The sequence below is a fragment of the Cantharellus anzutake genome, assembly GCF_015039405.1.
Source record: "Cantharellus anzutake strain C23 chromosome Unknown EI90scaffold_5, whole genome shotgun sequence".
Classification (NCBI taxonomy): domain Eukaryota; kingdom Fungi; phylum Basidiomycota; class Agaricomycetes; order Cantharellales; family Hydnaceae; genus Cantharellus; species Cantharellus anzutake.
In genome coordinates, this window is record NW_024066955.1 from 1422175 (window position 1) to 1444817 (window position 22643).

Here is a 22643-nt window from a genome sequence, read left to right on the forward strand (position 1 = left end):
TCCTCAGACGCGTGTACTGGTGCCTTGGGTGAGATCACCTGCGGTTTCTTTTGCTGTGAGGGTGTCACGGTCCCCACTTGAATTGTGACCAGATCGCATTTGGCCCTGGCATGTGTGCAGTTCGTGCACGCCTGGTACCTTGTTACGGATATGGAGTCTCCAATGACCATATCCGTCGCATGGTCAAAGACTTCCCCTCTCTATCGCTCCTCCCCTCTTTCTCCCTTCCGTCCTCTATCCCGATACCCTATCCTCCTTACCCGTTCTACCCCTTTCCCCCCCTCGTGCAAAGCTTTCCCCATTGGGGTTTTGGTGCTGGCCGAGGTTGTTTGTGTTTCGCGGGATTTCCTGCGACCTTACCATTTGTAGATAGTCACGTGTCTTGTACAGAAACCGCCGAAGGCAGTTCCCGCTAACTAACAACTGCTCTACAACTGTCTCGTGTACCGTCTTCTGTAACAACCCTCCCTGTGACTCAACTGAACCCGTGTGACTGTACAATGCTCAATATGTCTTATAAGTCTGGTTATATTGAGTCCTCTAACGGCCCTCGCCGTGAGAACTCGAGGTTGAGAGTCGAAGACTCTCGACATGTGTATCGTCCTATTGAATCTGTACCCTATGGGTCTTCATCACTCCGCTCTCCCCCAGTACTCAACATACGACGTCACCTCACGATCATGGAGATCGTGAATACCTTGAGGCCCACCTTCCCGTGATGCCGGCACATTCGTTACGTGAACGCCAAGTCGCCGCCCATCCACCGTCTGTTCCCTCCTTTGCCAGTCATCATGTTTCCCCACCAACGGTACGTTCCCTTTGGGAACGCCAAGTCACCAAAGGCCCTACTAGTCAGTCCTCATTGCACGCTTATGACATCAACCCACTACTGGTACGTTCGCACTGCAAACGCCAAGTACCCGATGGCAACTATATGAAGTTCTCACCCATCTCACAAGTCGCGACCTCGCACACGGTACGCTCCACTGAGGAGTGCCAAGTACCCGTGGCTGACCCGTCCGTCCTGGCATCTCCGACTACCTACCATCAATCCCTTAATAGCTCACTACATCACCAATCGCGATCGATGGGAATTCGATCGTCCACCCCCAGGCAAGACTGGGATCACTCATCGATTACATATCCTGTTATGGTACAGACCAGATATGACCTCACTCATCCCACTATAAGAATGGATCGAGGAATGGGGAATTTCCCCCATCCCCATAACATACCTGCCCTGCTCGCAAACCAGCTGGGACTTGATGCAACGACCACAAGGGGGCTTTTCCCTTGCGGACTGTGGCGGGTCGACTGAGGCCTTGCACTAAAAAACAAAAACAAACAAAATACTTGTGTTAGCCTCAGGGATCGCGTGGCAGTAAGTGTTTGTAAGATACTGGCTACTCACCTTGCCTTTGGACAACCCAGCCACCCGCGCCTGTTGGCGCTTCGCCTCTGCCTCCCGCTCCCTGGCCTCCTCTTCCTCACGTCTTTTCTTCTCTTCAGCTGCCCGCCTAGCTGCCTTGGCCACTTTTTTGACCGCCTTGCACCTCACCCGCTCATTCAGCTTCGCCTGCATCATGGCAGGCTCGTCATCCGTCACCTCCTGGATGTCCTTCTCCTCCCAGGACGCGATGTTGTGGAGGTCAAGAATTTTGGACATGAAGGGCAGGTTATTGAGTAGAGCTGTTGAGTAATGACTGGACTTAGTCAAATTGATGGAGCGAATGTTTGATTTCACACACGGATTCAAATTCGGAATTGGCCGAACGATTCCCATGTGCACCAATTGGGCCTCCAGGGGCGTCAGCCCTAAGAAGGGGATACTGTCACAACCCGACATATCCGTCACTTCCCTCTATGCGCCCTAGTGCCACTTGGTCCATCCCTCCCGCTATCATCATCATCCGTCCACCCATCCGTCCACCCGTCACCCTCATCCGCACTTCCTCCCTCACGTGCGTACCTTCCAACCTAGGTTGCCTGCTTCATTGTTGTCCGCTTGCCAGCCAGACAGCTTGCTAGACAGCTGGATGGTTCTTTCTCTTTTGTCCGCTTGCGGACTATTGTTCTTCCTTTTGTTTCTTGCTTTCCTTTTGTTGACCAAGTTTGCCGATATTAACTATTTGTTTCTTTCTTCATTCATCAATATCGCGCTTGATCTGCCACTCCTTCCGGGCCGGTCTCATTTAGTTACTTGTGTTTATAACGCGTGTGTCATATCCATACAATCCCAACCTCCGCTCCGGGCTCCTGGAACTCCGAACTCCAACTTCCGGAGCCCTACTTCCCTTCCATCACTTTCTCCTTGCCGACTCCCAAGAGGTTATCCCACCTCCGGCTTGGACACCACCTTCGGTCCGACTCCGGAACATTCCGGGTCCGACCCCAACCTCGACACCTTCCAGATGAGTACGCAAAACCTATGCTCCCAACTCCGGACCTCCGCTCCGGTATCCCGTTCACATCTCGTCTCCGGAACCTCCGGTCTTAGCTCCGACCTCGGACTTTGACCCCACCTCCGCTTATACCCATTGTATTGGTTAGCTCATTCCATTTAATTACCTTTGCCAATATTCCGGAGTTTAACCTCCGAGTTCGGACTTTCCGGACTTACTCCGGACCTTGCAACTATTGCATTGTCCATTTCAATTCCGCTATTCTCCCTCATTCCTATTTGGGCTGCTGCTTCCTTTCTATTCAGTCAGCTAGCCATTCCCGACTCCCATCTTCCTTCCTTCCTCCTTGGGCCTTGGCCCTTCATTCCTCCTTTGGGGAACACCATTGAGTCAAACACTTGACCCTTGGTGTTGTTCCTCTTTCCATCTCCCTTTGTCTCCTTTCGTCTTACCCTTGTCCCTTTTGATTCCGGACCCCTCCTTATATACAATGTACCTAGTAACTTGTAACCTCAGTCCGAAATCAACTTGAATTTCCCCAAGAGACTTTCCCTCTGCTAGATCCGAAATTAGGGACCCCTAGGACAACCAGCAATGGCACAGCGCTCCGCATGAGTCGCTGAGGCCAAGGTCCTTCCATGATAAGTCTCCGATTCCACTCCGGAGTCGTCCGAATCCCCGCATTCTAACAGCGTGTAGGTTACACCGGATGTACCTCAGTTCGTATATCGACTTGGATTCCCCCTCTAAACTCTTATCCTCATTGTAAGGCTTCTGTCTGAAATTGGGACACCAATGTAAGAACGAAGCGCAGCGCTCCACCCAAGTTGCTGAAGCTAAAGTCCTGCCCCTCCGATCTTACAAGCCCGGACGACCTCGCGCGCCTTGCAGGTCACCCGGATACGCTTCTGACACATTCCTGACACGTTCCTTCCATGCACTCAAAGAAGTGCGTTTAAACATGTCTTCCATCTCCGACTTATCCTCCCTCCATATTCCCATTTCTTTTTCTCTTTCAAATGGTCTATTTTCCCCTCTCAATGTTGACCCCCTGGTTAATGTTCTACCCGTTGTAGATAGTGTTGCTGATGTACCACTCTCTCCTCCGCCCCCTCCGACTACTTCCGTAGATTGATCCACCTCTCTCCATTTCTCTTCTTTCTCTTCTCCTGTCTCTTCTCCTCCGTCCAATAATAGGACACAAAATAAACTTTTTCGCTCCTATGAGAATGTACCTGCACTCGTAGACTCTGGGTCTTCAGACTGCTTCATTGACGACACATTCATAAAGAAGTTGGCCTTGAAGACATACCAGATTAAACCCCTACAACTACACCTATTTGACGGTAGCACCAACTCAATCATAACCTGTGCCGTTGATATTCCCCTCCACTTTGCTTCCGGAAACATCACCCCCACAACTTTCTTTGTCACATCGCTGGATGGATCTTGTTCCTTAGTCCTAGGACACAACTGGCTTACCCACTACAATCCGTTGATTGACTGGGTATCAAGCAGTATTACATTCCGAACTTCCGAACCTACCAAGACAGTTACTCCGAGCTCTCCCCCGTCATCTCTGGCACCACTGCCGTCGTCCGACATCCAACCATCTGATGTTTCGCCAGCACCTCAGTCACAGGCTCCCACTCCTCCGTTACCATCTATCGAGTTCGTCAGCCGTTCCGCATTTGCGAAGGCTTGTCGACTTGAAGGATCAGTATCCTTCAGCCTAACCATCCCTTCTGAGGAAAGCCGCTTGAGGGCTGCCTCATCCCACACCGATTCCGTCAACCTCTTGGCCGTTCCGAAGGAGTATCACGAGTTCGCAGATGTGTTCAGCAAGAGCAAAGCCTTGACGCTGGCACCGCACCGTGAGCACGACCTGAAGATCGACCTTGAGGAAGGCACTTCTCCACCCTTGGGTACTATGTACTCTCTCTCTACTTCGGAACTTGAGGCCCTCTGGGCGTTCTTAGATGAACACCTGGCCTCTGGGTTCATTCGTCCCGCCACCTCCGCTCATGTGGCACCGGTCCTCTTCGTCCGCAAGAAGGACAGATCCCTCCGTCTTTGCGTTGACTTCCGAGGGCTGAACAAGATCACCAAAAAGGATCGCTACCCACTCCCCTGCATCTCCGACCTCCTTGACGCACCTAGCCGTGCCACGGTCTACACCAGACTCGACCTCCGGCATGCTTACCACCTGGTTCGCATTGCAGCAGGCGACGAATGGAAGACCTCCTTCCGCACACGCTATGGTTCCTATGAGTGGCTTGTCATGCCATTCGGTCTCACGAATGCACCCACAGCCTTCCAGCGATTCGTCAACACGATCTTTGCCAACCTCTTGGATGTTTCTGTGGTAGTCTACCTAGACGACATCCTTACCTACTCGGAAGACTGTCAGGGCACAGCCCCTGACCCCACACACCCTCAGGTACCCTTCCCCCATTTTCTCCTATTTTTCCCTTCACTGTTCCACAATCCCGCATGCATGCAGACCCGTGGGAACGTTCTGGGCAAGCTACTCGCCCAGAAACCATCACAGCCATGACCGTGGGAACTTTCTGGGCGAGCAGCTCGCCCAGAATCTTCCCACGGGGGGGTGCCAATTATGGAAAGTCGGCAAAGAGCCGAAAACTGTATAGTTCCCGACTCCCATTTGTAGCGGCTTCACAGGAGGTTGAGAAGGTTACCCTTCTTCTCAACTCATTTCCTGTGAAGGCTGGGGCTAGCCCCCTGAGTTTGAAGACCTCGGACTGGGACTAGATACCCCAGCGACTCGGAGGATCCCCTTAGGCCCATCACGGAACGAGGGCCGGGCCCTGACAAAGACATGGCTTCACATCAGGAGCATGTCCGAGAAGTTCTTAGGAGACTCCGCAAACACGGCCTATATGCCAATCCGAAGAAATGCGAGTTTCATACAGACACTATGGAATATCTTGGATACTGCCTCTCTCCCTCCGGACTCACCATGTCCATCAAGAAGGTCAAAGCCATCCAAGATTGGCCCGAGCCCCGTAAAGTCAAGGATGTCCAATCCTTCCTTGGCTTCGCTAACTTCTATCGGCGTTTCATCCACCAATACTCCGACATTGTGGTCCCCTTGATGCGCCTCACACGTAAAGGAGCCCCCTGGTTATTCTCTGACGATTGTCACTCTGCTTTCAACACCTTGAAAGAAGCCTTCACTTCTGCCCCTATCCTCACACATTGGCTACCCGACGCCCCCCTCATTGTAGAAACCAACGCTTCCGATTACGCAATCTCTGGAATCCTGTCCATCCGCTGTGATGATGGAGAGATTGTCAGGGCCCGGCCTCGGACTCGGAGGCTCCCTGACCTCAACCCCCATCTGGCCTGTCCTCACACTATGTGGGGCATGAGATGTATAGTAAAAAGGAAGAGAGTATATACACTTGCCTATGTGGGGCATGAGATGAGAAGAAGGGTAAAGGTCTCATCTCCCCGCATGGTTGCTATATAAAGGAATGGGTCACATGCCCACAACTATACAGCTCCTAGAGTTGTGTAGTGTGACCCGGAGGGAACATCCAGGTGGCAGTGCCCAGTAAGCGTGGGAACGTTCTGGGCGAGCTGCTCGCTCAGAAAGTTCCCACGCTATCCCGTGCGCGCGTGTACACAACACACAAAGGCAACAACAAGGCAACAGTCAAAGAATAAAAGGGGGTAAAGTAGGTGGGGAGTCCGGGGCACCCTAAGGCAGGGTGCTGAACCCTGACAGAGATTCGCCCTGTCGCTTTCCGCTCTAGAACACTCTCGGTGCTGGAGCTCAATTATGACACCCATGATAAGGAACTGCTCGCCATTCATGATGCATTCCAATCATGGCATCATTACCTTGAAGGTTCAGGAACCCCAATCGATGTCGTCACCGACCACAAGAACCTCGAGTATTTCTCCACCACCAAACTCTTGACCTGGTGGCAAGCCCGCTGGTCAGAGTTCCTCTCCCAGTTCCACATGACTCTCCGATTCCGTCCTGGAAGACTCGGAGTAAAACCGGATGCATTGACTAGACGCTGGGATGTCTATCCCAAAGAAGGGGATATGGACTACACTCGCGTCAATCCGCAGAACTTCCGACCGGTCTTCACTTCGGAGCAGCTCACTGCATCCTTACGAGCTACGTTCCTAGCTGCCACAGTAATCCGAGCAGCCGTACTCGTTGACACAGAGGCTCTTCATCGAGACATCCTAGCCTCCCTCTCCTCCGACACCACAATCTCTTCTCATCTCACTTCCCCCAACCTCCCCAATTCCTGCTGGTCTGTTGATGCTGAAGGCCTGTTAAGGCTGGACAACCGCATTTACGTCCCGGACTCTAATGATCTCCATCTCCGCATTTTGCGAGACAAACACAACCACCAACTTTCCGGGCACTTCGGTCAAAACCGGACCCTGGATCTAGTGCGTCGTGAGTATACCTGGCCAGGCATCCATAACTTCGTCAAGAGTTACGTATCCTCCTGCACTTCTTGTGCCCATGCCAAAGTCCCCCATCATAAGCCTTACAGCTTACTCAAACAATGTTGAAATAACCACCTCAGCCTATCAGGGTGTATGGTGTAATGGCTGTGCACACTGAGTTCGCGATCCAGAGGACTGGAGTTCGATTCCCAGTATGTCCAACTTTTAGGTTTCCCTAAAAGACCATGTGCAAATTCCAACAAACAACTCCCCATCCCCGAACGTCCTTGGAACTCCATCTCCATGGATTTCATCGAATAGCTACCCTCCTCTTCTGGATTCACTTCCATCTTGGTCATCATGGACCGCCTGTCCAAACAGTGCATTTTCATCCCTACCCACGACACCATCACCTCTCCAGAACTGGCCAAGCTCTTCCTCCTCCATGTGTTCTCCAAGCATGGAGTTCCTTCCCACATCACCTCTGACAGGGGTCCGGAGTTTGTCTCTCATTTTTTCCGTTCACTTGGTAAGGCCCTCGACATCTGCCTCCACTTCACCTCCAGTTATCATCCAGAAGGGGACGGTCAGACCGAATGGATGAACCAGACGCTCGAGCAGTACCTGCGCATCTACAGTAACTACCAGCAGGACAATTGGTCCGAACTCCTGCCTCTCGCAGAGTTCGCATACAACAACGCTCCGAATGCCACCATGGGTGTCTCCCTGTTCTTCGCCAACAAAGGCTACCATCTGAACATCACCGTTCACCCGGAGCAAGACCTGACATCGGTATGCGCCCAAGAGTACTCCATCGATCTCGACTCCCTCCATCACTTCCTTCGCAAGGAAATGCATCTCACTCAGATCTGTTATCAGGGTACCGAGCTGCTTGGACTCTAAGTCGAGGGATCCCGAGCCTTCGCTGGAGCTGAGGCCGAGGGGGACAGGGTCAGTCTCAATGGGGGAACCTGTCAGAAACTGTGTTCGAGGTGATCGCGGGAAGCGGAGCGGAGTGCGGCGGTGTGAGTGGTCACTTAGCTAATGAACTACTCTGTTGCAAGGCGTCGTGGGGTTGGGACTTCGGCTTCAACGACTTGGCCAGAGCGTTGCGCCACGCGTTCTAGGCTGTCCCGTATTTCACGTTAGTGGGGAAGACCTTGCGGCGATGTTGACTCAAGCGAGGATGAAGTTGAGAGGCGAACTTAGGATGCAAGTACTTGGGGGGGGAATTCTAGTCGATATTCGAACTGAGGTACATCGACAGTAAACTACAAGTATAAATAAGAAAGGAGAACAGAGAAGGGACCGGTCGGTCCGGCGCGGGACGGGAGCGGGATGATAAGTACGACAGAACTAAAAGGGCGATGCAGACCAGGGTAATGGAACAGAAGAAAAGAATGGAACAGAGGACAGCGAAGTTGGGAGGCAGAATGGATAGGCCGACAATATAGGCGTGCGGATCAGAATGTCAATGTACACATAAATCAAATATCAATAAAGGAATAATCAATTGTCAATAAAGGAATGTCAATAAGGAGCAGATCACGGCGACCATAACAACTGCTAGTTAGTTAAGCGAATGAATAGAGTAAAACGGTATCGGCCGAATGGCTGAGGAACCCAAGTGGTGGCGGGAGAACGAGGAGGCGCTGCTACGGGGCCGTAGAACGGGAACCACTATCGGCGCCGCTAAGTGATGGGCAATGGCGAGATTAACGGGCGCGAGTAACGGTGCGAGGGTGGGGGTGCAGAAAGTGGTAGAGGGGCAGGGACTTTGCGGGGCCGTGACAGAACCCGGCAAAGCGGATTGCGATAGGGATTCCAGCTGAGCAGCGAGGGGAAGTGAGATCATATCATTGTATATACTATGTACAACATACCTGAGCAGTGAGGGGAAGTGAGAGAAGAAAGTTATCTTCCTCACTCACTACCCAGGGAATGATAAAGTCAGTATACCCGGCAAAGCGGGGCCGCTCTGCAGAAGGAAATATAACAAATGTCTGTGCCAGTCCGGGGATGATGATCAGGCTGTGTGGGTATGGGGCAGGTGTGTCATCAGTTGTGTGTAAGCAGTCCGGACTTAACTGGGCTGTACTCTGACAGTCCCACAGACTCCCGCCGTAGTCCTGCCCCAGCTTTCGAAGTAGGAACCTCGGTCTACGTAAAGGCTAAGTATTTCCGCTCCACCTGACCTTCCAAAAAGCTCTCCGAGAAGAACCTCGGCCCATTCAAGATCATTGCCCGCATTGGAACTCACTCCCTCACTCTCCGCCTGCTGGAAAACATGCAAGCCATTCACCCGGTATTCCATGTCTCACAGATCGAACCCTCCGTCCTGAACATCATTCCAAACCACCACCAGCCACCTCCACCTCCCGTAGAAATCGAAGGCAAGTTCGAGTTCGAGATCGAGGAGATCCTTGACTCCAAGATCGACTGATGTAGACGCAACAAGCTGCTCTACTTGGTCATGGCTAGGCTATGAAGGGACCGATGAGGAGACACAATGGCTCCTTGCCGGCGAACTCGATCACGCCTCCAACCTCGTCGAAGCATTCCACTCTCAGTACCCAGCGAAGCCTGGACCTGAAGCCCTTAGGAACCCCGACTCCTCTCCCATTTCTCCTTTTCCCTCCACTCATCACTTCCATTTTTCATTTTCATTTTCTCATTTTTTCTTCTGTAAGTACAGCTCCCCTCACCTTACTAATTCTGGGCCTTCAAGGGTTCAGGCCTAAGAAGGGGATACTGTCATATCCACCCCCAGCCATCGACTTCCGGTCCCTCCGATCCCTCCGGTCTACCTCTGCTCCTCCTTCACTAACCTCGGAGCTCCCATATTCTGCAATCCCCTCGGTACCCCTCGATGGTCACCACCCCCTCCTTTCAATTTATTACCTACGCCTCCCTAAGTACGGAGCCCCAAAGACTTCCGGACAGCTCCGACGTCCGCTAGCACACTCCCACCTCCGTTGGGCAATACACTCGCCTGCCCTGCAGAGCCTGCCTTCAGGCCTATCCCTCCTTTCCATTTCTGGGTTATCGCCTGCCTTTCCATTAACCCCGTAACCTGACTCGTCGGTAATATTCAGTCGGCTAATGTTTAACCCCATTAGCTCCGCTCCGTTCGGCTCCGCCATTTGCGGACCCATCTTCGCTGTAACCATATATATATCCAACTTGTACATAGGTTACACTTCAGTAATAAAATCGACTAGAGTTTACCCTCTTCAGTTCTGGTGGCCAGTTAGTAAGTTAGGGCATGGACATGTTTACTAGGCACAGCGCTCCTGGCATAAGTCGCTGAGGCCGAAGCCCTCCATCACAGAGACACTCTTTCGTCTCGACCCAGTCTCTGACACTCTTGTTCAAAGGAGATGGACCTGCTCATTGTTGGTAAACCTCAACTTGCCTATCCACCCTCCTTCTGACTTCCAGTCTCCATACCTCCGGTACCTCCCCACTCCTACCTTACCTCCGGTTATGTTATTCCTTATTGTTTCATCATTTGATATTTTCTACAACCCCAATCTTCCAGACTGCAACTTCCAGGCTCCAGAGCTTTCCGGACATCTTCCTCTGTAGTCCCCTGCTCATTCTTAGACGGGCCCAGGCCTTACCATTCAGTTGGCTTCTAATCTTCCCACTCCAGACGTAATTCGGGCTTTTCACCTATTCCTTATTTGTCCTGTGGATTCTTTCTATTTACTTCTCCTTCCCCTTGGTAACCTTTGTTTACCTTCGGATCCAATTGTTTCTGTTATATATACATGCATACCCCACAAATGCTGATTCATATCCCATGAGTAAATTACCACCAAACACAATATCACTACTCCGTCGTTCATGCAACTTCAATTTGCTTTCCCATTTCAAAGCTCAAGCGTTCACGCAGATCCAGCCACCATTTCAATGCAACTTCCTTCTGAGCATCTCCAATGCGTCCCATGATCTGATCATGAACCTCCTTCGATATTTCCTTTCTATCCTCCGGACCCATATCCTTCCAGAGCAATTCTGTCTCAATGGCGGCAAGAACAGGCTTAAGAAGAGTCAGATTGACGGCCGATATTAGGGAGACGAGAGTTAGGGCTAGTCGCTTATGTTTATCTCGCTCCGATGCATCGCGGGTATCTTGAAGCGCTGTCAACAGAGCCTCAATACAGAACCAAGCGGAGGCATCATCGGTAGATGCGCTCGAACTGCGAACTAAGCTATGATATGCGAGACGAAGTTGTTCGATGCTCAGGTGGCCTTCACTGGCATTCTGCACAATGGGATCAGCAGCTCATCTTCTACAAAGTCAACCCCCTACGCACCTCGAGGAGGGATTCCAAATAAAAAGGGACGAGCCTGGATGCTAATCGCGTTTTATTGTCCTCTGCTGCTCCCAGAGATTTGTTGCTGTGCTTTGCGAAGACGGAGAGCATGACCGAGTGAGCCGATTCAAAGACCTCTCGCTGCTCCAGCTTCGATAAGAATCTAGCGAGGGTGGCGGCATTGAAAAATCAGATGCAACAAGGCCATCACTACCCACTTTTTCGCGAAAGGTAAGATGATACTGTCGAGTGTGCCGCTGTTCGCAATCGGTATTAATTGCTCAGCGCATGCCAGGAAGAAGGCCGATCTACTGTGTTCAACAGGGTGCGAGGGAGGAAGATTGCCTCAAAACCCCGAGAGTTAGGAGTGTGCCATTGCTTAGAAACTGACCATACCAATTCGTCCCTCTAGAACTTTGAGCAGTGCTTCACTGGCTACAGGATCACTACACAGGATATCCAAAGAGCTAAAAAACAATCTTTTTTGTTCTTTGAACCCACCCCCTTCAGAAGTAATGCCGCCAAACTTGGAACTGATGAACGCCGCATGGGAAAGAGTCAGAAGGAGGGAGGAGGCTACCTGCGGTGAGGATGCGGGGTCCAACCCGCCGACAGTCTTTTTCGGAGGGTGATGGAAAGTGATAACGTCAACGATAGATTGCGACATCAACACGGTCGAGAATAAATATGCCTTCAGCATTTGCCACAACGTTATCATGGTGGCACGAGATTTCGATTCTGGAAAGGACGAGATAAGGTGCCATGTCGAACACATTCCACTGAGAAACAAACCAAGGCGTTGCTCATCCGTAATTGCCGAAATCTCCGAGGACGCCCACTGAGCCTCAATGGACGCGCTCAGGGGAGATAAGACATCGGTTGTCTGCATAATCAAGACCCACGCAATGGTTTTGTCTACTTCTGACAGACGTCGGATGCATCTTGAAAACAGCTGAGATAGAGGACCGAGAGACCGATACACGACACTCCGATTTAGGTTGGCTAGGTCTCGAGCTAATTTGGGATCGTGCTGCAGTGCGCTTGCCTAAACACGCGACAATTAACTCGGAACGGTCCTTTAGAACGCACCGGCAAATGGTATTCTCCTTCACTGTTGGAAGAAAATTCATCGAGGCCCGTTAATATCCCTGACCCGAACACCCGCTTGTAACCAATTAATATGGAGGTAGCTAATAGCTACAAAAACATCAGCACACAGGCTGCCACCTCAGCTATGCACTTTACTCGACTATGTTGTCTTTTTAAGTCGTCATCCGGAATGTACACAGCATTGGTTGCTAGAATACATATGCTCAGAGTGGACGAACCTGAGTCAAGCTCATCTCAGCGAAATCCCAGATGCACCAACCAAGGGAACCCACTTTCTTCCCCAGAGAATTCGCTTTCAAAATCTGCAGCCCACACAGTTTTTTGCAATGTTTGTATTTGATCCAAGAGGACTGTGGACGTTTTCACTAATTCGTCGTTGATTTTCTTCCGCATCCGAGTCATAGCAAGCTCCGCCACGATGTCTTCCAAGCCTTGTAGCAACCCCCCAAGGACTGCAACCCCAACATACAGGTGCTGAAGGGATGAGGTAGCTATCGATTGACCTTGTAGGATAGCTGACAGCCATTCCTTGAAAGGTGTCCCAATATCTGCGTCGAAGAGAAAGCCAGGGACTGCCACTTTAGCAGTATTGGTGTGCTTCATCCTTACTGATTGCCTCACTGCAGCCTGAATGCCGCAAAGATGGTCCCATTTGCGAGACCGCCAGAGTGTCGGTGATGCTATCATTGCTCGAACGAAGTTCGGAAGCTGGATAACGGGCAACACAGAAAGATAGTGTGCTACAGCGCCATGAATAGTTTCGTCCTTCAGCGTACTGAGGGTGTTGTTTGGGCGTTGCAAAAGGTTAAGCAATGTCGTGTAACCGGTATCCATAATGCTGACAAGCGCCGAGCGGAGCGTGGGAACTAAAAGCCTTGAATCAATTCGTCATTCCTTCTGTGCATCCATTTGCGAGGATGGGGGCCTAAGGGAATGACACTCCCTTCAACGTCCCGTCTCAGTTGCTCATGAAGGCCCCAGCATGGATTCCCAACGAATTGAAGATGAAATTCTTTCAATTGCTAGTATCTATGAAGACTCATTCAAACGCGATGTGCCCACCGCGTGGCAGGTTCGTTCGTGTGGAAAGATTCGTTTAGTATAAAAGCTTTAACTTGGATATCAGATTAAGAATGCGCCTCCTGCTTTCGAAATCAGAGTTGAAGCTGACGACCCTGACTTGCAATCCTTAGTCTATATCACAGTGAGCAATGTTCGGGAGATGCTTCACTTTGCTATTCCTTATTCCCCTTGCATCAGCTACATGTCTCCTATCCCAACACGTATCCGAGGAATCCAGCCATGTTTTCCATCCGCCACAGTCAGGGCCTATCTACGGTCCAGGTGCAATCACTGAATAAAACGATGAAGGAGGAAGCGAGGAAGTACATCGGGGAAGAGATGGTCCTAACCATCGCAATGTTCGCTGCATCATGGCTATCGGAACACAATAGCATACCCAAGAATGTGAACCTTAAGCAACCATCTCTGGCAGCCGAAATGACACAGAGGGAGAGGATGAAGGAGGAGGTATTGCAATACACTTGACTCTGAGGCTCTCACTCACATTTTCCAAAGGAGCGCCGTCGACAAGCAGAACAGGAACGAAATCGTGAAGAAGCACATACTTCACATCTAATGCACAGAATCGAACAAGCTGTACAGCAGAAGAAAGAGAGCATGGTTCGCAGGGAGACTGAAAGGAAGACCGCTAGCCTACAAGCCATTTTGGAGGATGAAGCAAGTTCCGATCCTCGTCAGGAAGTCTTTGATGAAGGAGTCGACCTCGGAAAAGGTGTCATAGCAAGAGAATTCCGACTTTCCTTGCCTCGCCAAGGTATGTCACGCACAGGACCGATGTGCCTTTATTCTTCTTATATCTGGGTTAGATGGCGTGACCACCATCTTCTACGCTGAGCCTGTGCTGCCCATCGGGACATCATATCCTCTCCTCGAATTGCATAGAACAGAGTTCGACACGCAATACTATGTTCATGGCCAAGGTGGCTTATACCAACTCATAAATCGTCTAGCTACTGATGCATAAACTAGGCCAAAACAAAGTTTCGAACATGCATGACGAGATCCGGCGGCTAGTGGAAATACGCCACGATAATCTACTTTCTGTCTTCGCAACGAAGCTGTCCATGAAGCACGGAGCCATCCCAGTCCTTAGCCTTCTCGTTGAGAAGCCTCCTTCTTTGAATTTACCTGATCTGCTAGATGGATGTGATTTTCTCCCTGTGTCCAAGTGCCGGGTAAGCGGGTGTTGGCTACAGAATGTGTATGCGTCTCATTTCTCTGCAGCCCCTCGTCATTCAAATGGTGCAAGCATTGGAGCATCTTCATGTTCAGAACCTACTTCATCGTTGTAAGAGTCTCTACGACAGGTGAAGATTCCCGCACTATTACTTAGTTTTGTACCCGTATGTAGCTTTGGTGCTGTCCTGTGTCTGGGCATTCCGCACCAGCAGGGGCGACTTTTCAGTGAAAATCGGCCGGGCCTGGTACTATAGTCGCCTGTTGGACTTACACAGGTCCAATAAATTTGGCGCGACGAAACCGGAGCAAGTGAACGATTTACCTGACCCGTGGCTTCCTCCTGAAGTGCTGCAGTCCAAGTACCAATACTCGAAGCGGCGTGACGTTTGGTACCTTGGCGTGATTCTGCTTCAGATGCTCGCAGGTCCAGCAGTAATTTCTCAGTATGAACAACCCTCAAATGCTATTTCTCAACGTGAGCCTTGGCTCCCATCATGAGCTTCATTCAAACTGACATGAACAGCAGTGGATGCACCCATTGATATGCGTCGGATCTTGAGCTCTATGCTCGAAAGTAATAAAAAGAAAGCGATTAGTTTCTCAGATCTGATACAGAAATTACAATTCTGGGAAGAATTACCGTCTTTTACATTGGGACTCTCTTTCGGTAGGGCGTTGTTTCCCACGATGGTCAATTTTTGGCCTTTTCACCCTGTGCTTGGTCTTAGAAGGGCCACGCTCCCCTTCCGCCACGATACACGGCCGCTCACCAACTATCGGGTTCAAGAGTCGGTTGCCACGACTTCCCGCACCATCAAGTCGCTACCAGCAAGACTGGGAAGAGCTGGAGTTTCTCGTATGTGACCTATGTATCAACGCATAGCCGAACGAGCTAATTTTTTGCAGGGGAAAGGAGCGTTTGGGAGTGTTGTGAAGGCACGTTTGCGACATGATAGCCGGATATACGCTGTAAGTGGAAAATATCGTGGTGCTTGGGGTAAGATGACTAATTCCATGTTGCTTTGGTGCCACGATATGTATCCCCTATTAGATTAAGAAAGTCCGGCTTCTCCGTGAGAGTGACGCCAAGATTTTGCGGGAAGTGAATGCACTTTCTCGTATGTCTCACAGTTCCATCGTTCGTTATTACACCGTGTGTCGACTGTCCTCTCCCACGCTGGGAATGTCTAAATGCCCGATTAATGGTGTTTTTAGACTTGGGTCGAACCGATCCTGGATGAAGATGATGACGGCTGTAATTCCGAAGATTGCAATGACTCTTCAGATCAATCTCGAGGCAACGATGGGTTTGGTTCTGACGATGAAGACAGCGATCCTTTCCACGTTATCGAGCCTTCGCTTCCGGAAATTTCATTTGCTCGTAGTTCTACTTTTCCTAGCCTTCAAGGGAGTTCAACACATGTGTCCGAGAATGCTGGTGACGACGATGACGATGGTGCTAGTTCCGTGTCATCAATTGGAACACAAAGACGTGCTCGTGGTCATAGGAGTGGAGACCGAAGTGTGGGGCATCAACCGATTCACATCCCAAAGACAGAGATGTTGTACATTCAAATGGTGGGTGGTATCTCAGGCAGCTGCGCATTTGGTTTTTAAACTGAGCGAAGTGTTAAAGGAATATGTTGAAAAACAAACTCTGAGAGAAGTGCGTGTGGATGGTGTTTATGAGCTTGATTTTTAGCTAGAAAGCTAAAACTTGAACTATAGGCCATCGATGAAGGCATACCTGAGGAACGAGTCTGGACTCTATTTCGACAAATTCTTGATGCACTGGAACATATTGCTTCGTGGGGAATTGTCAGTCGTCCAAGTTACCATTTCGCGTATGATTCGCAATTTTCTCACTGAACACTCGATTACAGGTCCACCGAGACATCAAACCTGGGAATATCTTCATTGGGATGTTTCGCAAGAGTTTTCCTATCAGGCTTGGAATGTTAAACGGTGTATTTTACAGATGCTAAAGGAGATGTCAAGGTTGGGGATTTTGGACTCGCATCATCTCGCACAGGGATCCTGGAGCATTCCGACAACGAAGATGCTGTTGTCGGGTCCGAACTTACCTCAGGTTGGGTTCCATTGCTTGCAAGGGAACTTCCGAGTCAGCTTAAGACACAGCTTAGGGGTAGGAACGGGGCTTTACATTGCCCCAGAGGTACTCCACCGAAGGAAAGGACAAAACCATTCAAAAGCTGATATGTACAGCCTGGGCGTGAGTACATTTCTCTCTTCCTCCCCATTCCACACGTTCGAGGAATCACTGGTTGCAGATCGTATTTTTCGAGATGAACATGCTTCCCTTTCCTACTGGAACCGAAAGACTTCATGTCCTTACGGACCTGCGTACCGTCAAGGTTGTGTTTCCGAAATCATGGCCTGCCGAGAGAGCGAAACAGCGCGCAATCATACAATTGTTGTTGCAGCACAATCCGGGCACTAGACCTTCGGCCGCTGAACTTTCCAGGCATGAGTTGATGCCGAAAAGGGTCGAGGAAGAGAGCATCAATGAGGCACTTAGGCTGTTAGGTAAGATTGAGAAGCAAACAGACGTTGTTTTTGGCTCACTCCTGTTGATACTATTCCTAGTGAATCCTGAATCAAGGAGATATGATGTCCTGTTACGAACGTTATTCACCCAACCCGTAGACCCGGCCAAAGTGTTCTCATACGACGCTACGACATCCGCTCGAGAATATGCGCCCTTCGTACCTGTGGTGCGTGATGCGTCGGTGGGGGTCTTTAGATTACATGGAGCGGTAGAAGACGATGCTCCATTACTAATGCCTCTTATCGAGAGTCAAGAGATGGAGAAGAATCCTGCTCCTGTTTTCTTGGATAGACAGGGTAATTTGGTCATGCTTCCAAAGAGTGTGATCGTACCTTTGGCCAGGTCTGCTGCGCTATCGGATTTGAAAAGGATTAAGAGGTTTTATTGTGGTACGTGATTTCCTTGCATGTTTAGGTATGATGAGGATAGTTATCGCCTTTATCAAGGCCACGCGTACCAGGATGCGCCGGGACAGCCGACGGCGTGGCAGCAAGCTGCATTCGACATCATCTCGACGGATGTTGACTCGCTTGCTTCGGAGGCGGAGGCGATATGTATCACGGACGAGGCGCTACGTTCAATGCCTGGGATAGAAACTCAATCGTATGATATATTCATTACACATTCTGCATGTGAGTCAATTAGAGCTCGCCCAAAAACTTTGGAAATACTGAGTAATTTTCTTTGTTTATTTTTATTTTTGTTTTCCCCAAAGTAACGGATGGGATCTTTTCGCGTATTCCGGAAGACCGGCATCGGGATGTGATAGCGGTGACCGAGAACCCCAAATGGAGCGTGGCGCAAAAGAAGGGATCGCTCGTGGGACAAGGTGTTCCTCGGAGCGTCATAGATGATATCGAGGTCTTGTTGGAGCCGCGTGAGTTAAAAAAGGCTTAATTCTTTTTTTATATATTTGCTTTCAAAATAGACTTCATTACGTTCCTCTTCTTGGCTTGCTTTTGTCCCGATCGGGATTAAGCTTTCCTTGGCGGACGTGGGTTCGTCATTGTTGAATCCATTCATTTCAATTGCTTATTCCCTCCTTTTCAATCCCTCCGATCCCTTTTTTTTGGCTATTACCCTCTTCTGTTTCCTCGTTCTCGGGGCCCTAAGTTTTTGTTTTTTTGTTTTTTGTTTCTCAAACCCCAAGTTGCTTTGATCCGCGTTTCCCACGCCGCACACGTTGTTGCATGGGTTGATTGACGTTTATTCCTGGATCCAGAAACGCCCGATGATGCTCCGGGTCAATATGCCGCACGGTTGGACCGATTGGGGAGTGGAGCACTTGACGAATTGCGTGCGATTACGTCGGTTGTGGTATCCATGGGAGTTCGGAGGAAGATAATGATTCACCCTTTCCTTATGCGTTTGCATCCGCTTTTTGGGCATGGAGTCATGTTTGAAGTCCGAGGAAAGAGGGTTGTCGTTGCCCGAGGAGGAAGGTTCGTATCTTGTGTGGTAGTTGTGACTTACCCCATGATCGATTTCTTTCTTTTTATTAGGTATGATACACTGATATCAAGGTTCACACCCCCTTCGACTATCCCTCGTACGCCGATCAAAGCTATCGCCATTCAACTCGTCCTGGAAACGATTGCGCATCTTGTCAATTCTCAGCACAAGTCGTCAATTGATGCGCTCTTAAAGGACAAGGAACGAAGGTCCTTTGGGGCGTTCCCCAGGAGATGTAATGTCTACGTCGTTAGTTTGACGTGGGGAGTTGGAGAGACGGGTACAGGTACGGCTGGTGGTAATGGAGGAAGTGCTAGTGGAGCGGGAGGAACGTGGGCGTTGGAGGCGAGGATGAAGCTTGCTGCGAAGCTTTGGAGTGCTGGTATCAGTGCTGATTTTATGTATGGTGAGTCATCTAGTGTACGTTTCTCAAAAACACGTAATGACTGATTGGTTGGCTGTCATTAGATGCTGATGCTGAGAAGGGACTGGAATATCATTTGGAGACGTGTTTGCGGGAGGGTATACTGTGTGTCACTAGCCTCAATCTTTTCCTTGGAGTAATCTCAACATTCCTTTCCCTCTTCGTTAGGTTTCTCGTTTGGGAGACACGTCACGGTGCGTACAAAATAAAGTCCGTATTAAAAGGTACGGAGACCGAAGGTGAGGTTGTGTTCATGGTCATCGTTTGCCACCCCTGATATATATCGATTTGGCTTTTGGATCTCACAGAACGTCCGCATGACATCCTCAATGCCCTCGGTCGCGAAATAAACGAACAAAAACGAACAGATGCTTCTCTAAGTTTATCGTCGTATTCACACCCTCGTCACAATCATGGCCATGGCCATCACCATCACCATCATCAACCTCTGTCACCTGACTCGGAAGGACTTGGTCAAGCGGGAAGCGGCATTGGTGGGTTGAGTGGACCGGGTAGTGGATCGTTGGGTGGAATTACGGTGGTTCTTCCTGGGGAGAAGGAGGCCCAGAGGAAGAGACACAAGGCGAGGATTGCTTACCGTGACAAAGGTATGTTGTACTTTTCCCTGAGGTTATGTTATTGCGTGGCGTGCTCGGCTATCGTTTTGCATGGTCCCCTCTCCGCTCCTGAATTTTTGGGTTCTTTGACCCATTCTCCTTGATTCTTCCGAGCCATTCATTGGATTGGAATGAAGGACCTTTTGGTTCCCATTTCGATTATTCGGCTCTCTCTTTGCAGAACATGGGGGACGTCAAAGGAGAGAAGGGAATGTATAAATTGAATATCCCGTTCTTGTCTCCGAGTCTTCGGTCTTCGCTTCTTCTTCGGAGTCCGCGTTCTTCGACCCGGAGAACATGCCCGTGCTTTTTGCGTTATTGCGGCGGTGGCTGCGTTGTCCCCCCCAACCCCCCTTGTTCGCGTGGAATTCGCGTGGTCACTTGCAGGGTTGTTTCCCTCTTCTCAAGCCACTGCCCCGCATGTCACCGCATTTACCAACGCGAGCCTACTTCTTCTTTTGCTCTTCTTTGATTCTGGGTTCGTTTCTTTCTTTCTTTCTTTCTTGCTCGCTTCGGTTTCGATTTGCTTTTTGCTTCTTCATCGCGAAGCGCTGTCCGTTCGTGACGCAAAACGAACACATTAGATAAAACGGCGACGGGTGTGCATGGTATATGGGCTTGCGGCGCGGGCGCCGTGCATCATTTCTTCGTCATTCGCCACGTCACGACGCTCTTGGAGGGTAATGGAGCACCAAATAGGGGGAAAGTAATTACGGGACGTCATACGTACGTATGTCCACGTAATTCTCCTGATGAGGACTACATGCCAACCACGGTCGGGGCGACGGGCACTAATCGAATTTCGACTCCGAACTTATCTCCTTGTTCGTTTGGTCATTAAGTAAAAAAAAAACAGTTGCCGTTCGAAGGTGCACGTCTCAGGGCGTGTGTCCCTTCGGCACAGGACCCTCAACTTTTGCTTAATCCCTTGATCCTTTCCCAATCGCTTCTTACCTTCCTTTCGGGCTCTCTTTTCGCGAGCGTTGTGAGCACTCTATGGTCAACAACGGAGAGGGACACTTGCCCTCCATTCTGTTACGTACGTGACCCCTCGGGTTCTCAAAAACCTCCCCTGCTGCTCTAGTTACCCTCTTTCCGCTTCCCGTCAATTATTGCGTCACTTTTCATTATGATCTTCTCAAGTTTCATTTTTGATTCGCCAAGGAACTCCTCCGTCGGATGGGAGTTATTTTTTTTCCCCTTGGGAACCTGAACAAGTACTAGTTCATTTTGGGTGGATTCATTCATTTTCCTTCACCGAACATCTTGGATCATCCCCGCTCCCGTGATCTTACACTCCCCCCGTTCTCCGTCTCATCGGGGGCGGTCATTACTTACTGTTGATCGCTGGACGACATGAAGTGCGGTTAGGGAACCCCACTTTGCACGGATCATTGGTTCTGGGCCCGTCGTGAAGGGAAGAGTGTTCATTAAACCCCTCGACCCCCTCGTTGTTTGGCTTTTTGACTTTTTTTTATCCACCGTTCCCGCGCATGGGAAAGGGTGCGGGTGCGCCCGCGGATGTGCGCATCATGGAACCAACCGACGGGGCGACGAAGGGTTGACATTAATTTGACGCCGCAATTACAATAGCGGGACCGCACTTTTACAACCCCTCCCTCTTTCCTTGTTGCTCACATATATCTCGCTTCTTAGGAGACGTAGATCCGTTCCTAGATCCGTTTCGTTCCCCGATTCTTGATTGGCCTTGGCCTCTTCTTCTTCTCCTTCCGCTTCTTGAGGGTCCCCCCCATATGCCCCATTCTCTTCCTTCCGTTGCCTGCCTGTTTTGTCCAAGACCGGGTGCTTGCTTGGCTTTCCGTCCTGGATTGATGGAATTCATTAATATCCAAATTGGTTACTGACGTTTTCTTTTTCTTTTTCCGTTTTGGTCTTTTCTTCATCCTACCTTTCTGAATGATGGCGACGACAACAACGATGGCAACTGCGACTTCGATCGACCCTTTTATCACACCCCTGCATCCATTCCCCCCCCCTTGATATGATCTTCCCGATGCCTTCCCCTTCTCCTTCGTCTCCGGATTCGAATTTCCGTCTCAACCAGCATTCGGCATGGAGTCAGACCTCAGACACGCGTTTTTATCCAACTCGATCCCAACCATTGCAGTTGACCTCCCTTCCACGGTCCTCGCTACTCTGAGCGCAGATACGAATTGGATTCATAATACGGAAAACTGGAAGAATCTTGTCAATGAACATCCTATATTGTCCGGGAGTGGTGGAGGTGGAAATGTGAGTGGTGGTGGAAGTGGTGGAAGTGGAGGTGGAGGCGTGGGAGGAAGTTTGAGGGAGGTGGTAGGGAAGAAGAAAGGGGAGGGATGTAAGTGGGTTGTGTTGTTTGGCGTTAGGGATGATAGGCCTTTTTTGGTTAGGCTGTGATGCATGATGCATCCATGTGGAAGAACTGTGTGTTGGGTTTAATCGGAGGGACGCAAACGAATAAGGATGCGTCGGGCGGCATCGCTACGAGGGGAGGTTATCTTTACGTACGTGCTATCATTAAGATTCTCTTGGAACCAATATCAGCTTCGATAGCTAAGCTAGATCAATCAATCAGCGTTACAGTGTGTGCAAGTACATGCGCCTCGTGCCCCCGGTGCCTCTCACGTACAGTACCACGCGTACGGGAACGTCAAGAGAAGAATCGATCAATACCATCAAGTAAGAGAAAAAATTAAAAGCTAGTTAATACAATGCATATACACATGCGCCATGCCCATTGGTTTTTGCAAATTGCATATGTGTACAGTTACGTACGTTTACCACTTGTGTACTAGCCTTTGCAGAGCGTACGTGTGGACAAAGACGGCATTGGATTTGGTTCTCGATGAATTGCGCGCCGCGCGTCCGGTCGAGATTTGGGGATTCCTTATTTTTTTTTTTTCCAAGATCTCGACTAACGTATGCATGTTACGTCGCTAGCTGAGTTTGTTCTGAAACTCTGTTGTAAACGTATTTACATAGCTATATTCATCCTTTTTTTCGCAGCGCAAGAAGCACCTAAGGATAAAGGAGGGGGGGGGATAG

At 50.0% G+C, this 22643-nt stretch overlaps 3 protein-coding genes and 1 non-coding gene across 4 annotated transcripts; 3 read left to right on the forward strand and 1 right to left on the reverse strand.

The window, feature by feature from the left end:
• Positions 1 to 6986: 6986 nt before the first annotated feature.
• On the forward strand, positions 6987 to 7060 carry EI90DRAFT_t48. The gene has a single exon. It is a non-coding gene; the product is annotated as a tRNA-Ala (tRNA).
• A 3541-nt stretch (positions 7061 to 10601) lies between these two features.
• On the reverse strand, positions 10602 to 13136 carry EI90DRAFT_3036454 (uncharacterized protein). Its single transcript, XM_039058705.1, has 8 exons — positions 12544 to 13136; positions 12407 to 12489; positions 12251 to 12358; positions 11954 to 12191; positions 11558 to 11899; positions 11380 to 11506; positions 11162 to 11324; positions 10602 to 11109 (listed from the first exon to the last, which is right to left on the reverse strand). The coding sequence occupies exons 1-8, from the start codon at positions 13103 to 13105 to the stop codon at positions 10687 to 10689; spliced, it is 2046 nt and encodes a 681-aa protein (XP_038922040.1). The 5' UTR covers positions 13106 to 13136; the 3' UTR covers positions 10602 to 10686.
• Positions 13137 to 13573: 437 nt separating this feature from the next.
• Positions 13574 to 19685, forward strand: EI90DRAFT_3012466 (kinase-like domain-containing protein; the record flags this gene model as incomplete). Its single annotated transcript, XM_039056563.1, has 24 exons — positions 13574 to 13801; positions 13850 to 14108; positions 14161 to 14274; positions 14324 to 14529; positions 14579 to 14642; positions 14706 to 15008; positions 15060 to 15200; positions 15262 to 15389; positions 15440 to 15502; positions 15585 to 15686; positions 15749 to 16111; positions 16262 to 16351; positions 16417 to 16500; positions 16566 to 16766; positions 16825 to 17080; positions 17141 to 17491; positions 17549 to 17734; positions 17818 to 17979; positions 18325 to 18544; positions 18605 to 18960; positions 19023 to 19083; positions 19147 to 19172; positions 19287 to 19586; positions 19609 to 19685. 24 exons carry the CDS (start codon positions 13574 to 13576, stop codon positions 19683 to 19685), a joined length of 4341 nt encoding a protein of 1446 aa, XP_038922041.1.
• A 1898-nt stretch (positions 19686 to 21583) lies between these two features.
• Positions 21584 to 22263, forward strand: EI90DRAFT_3036466 (uncharacterized protein). The gene has a single exon (XM_039058706.1). It carries the CDS (start codon positions 21669 to 21671, stop codon positions 21993 to 21995), a length of 327 nt encoding a protein of 108 aa, XP_038922042.1. The 5' UTR covers positions 21584 to 21668; the 3' UTR covers positions 21996 to 22263.
• Positions 22264 to 22643: the final 380 nt, after the last annotated feature.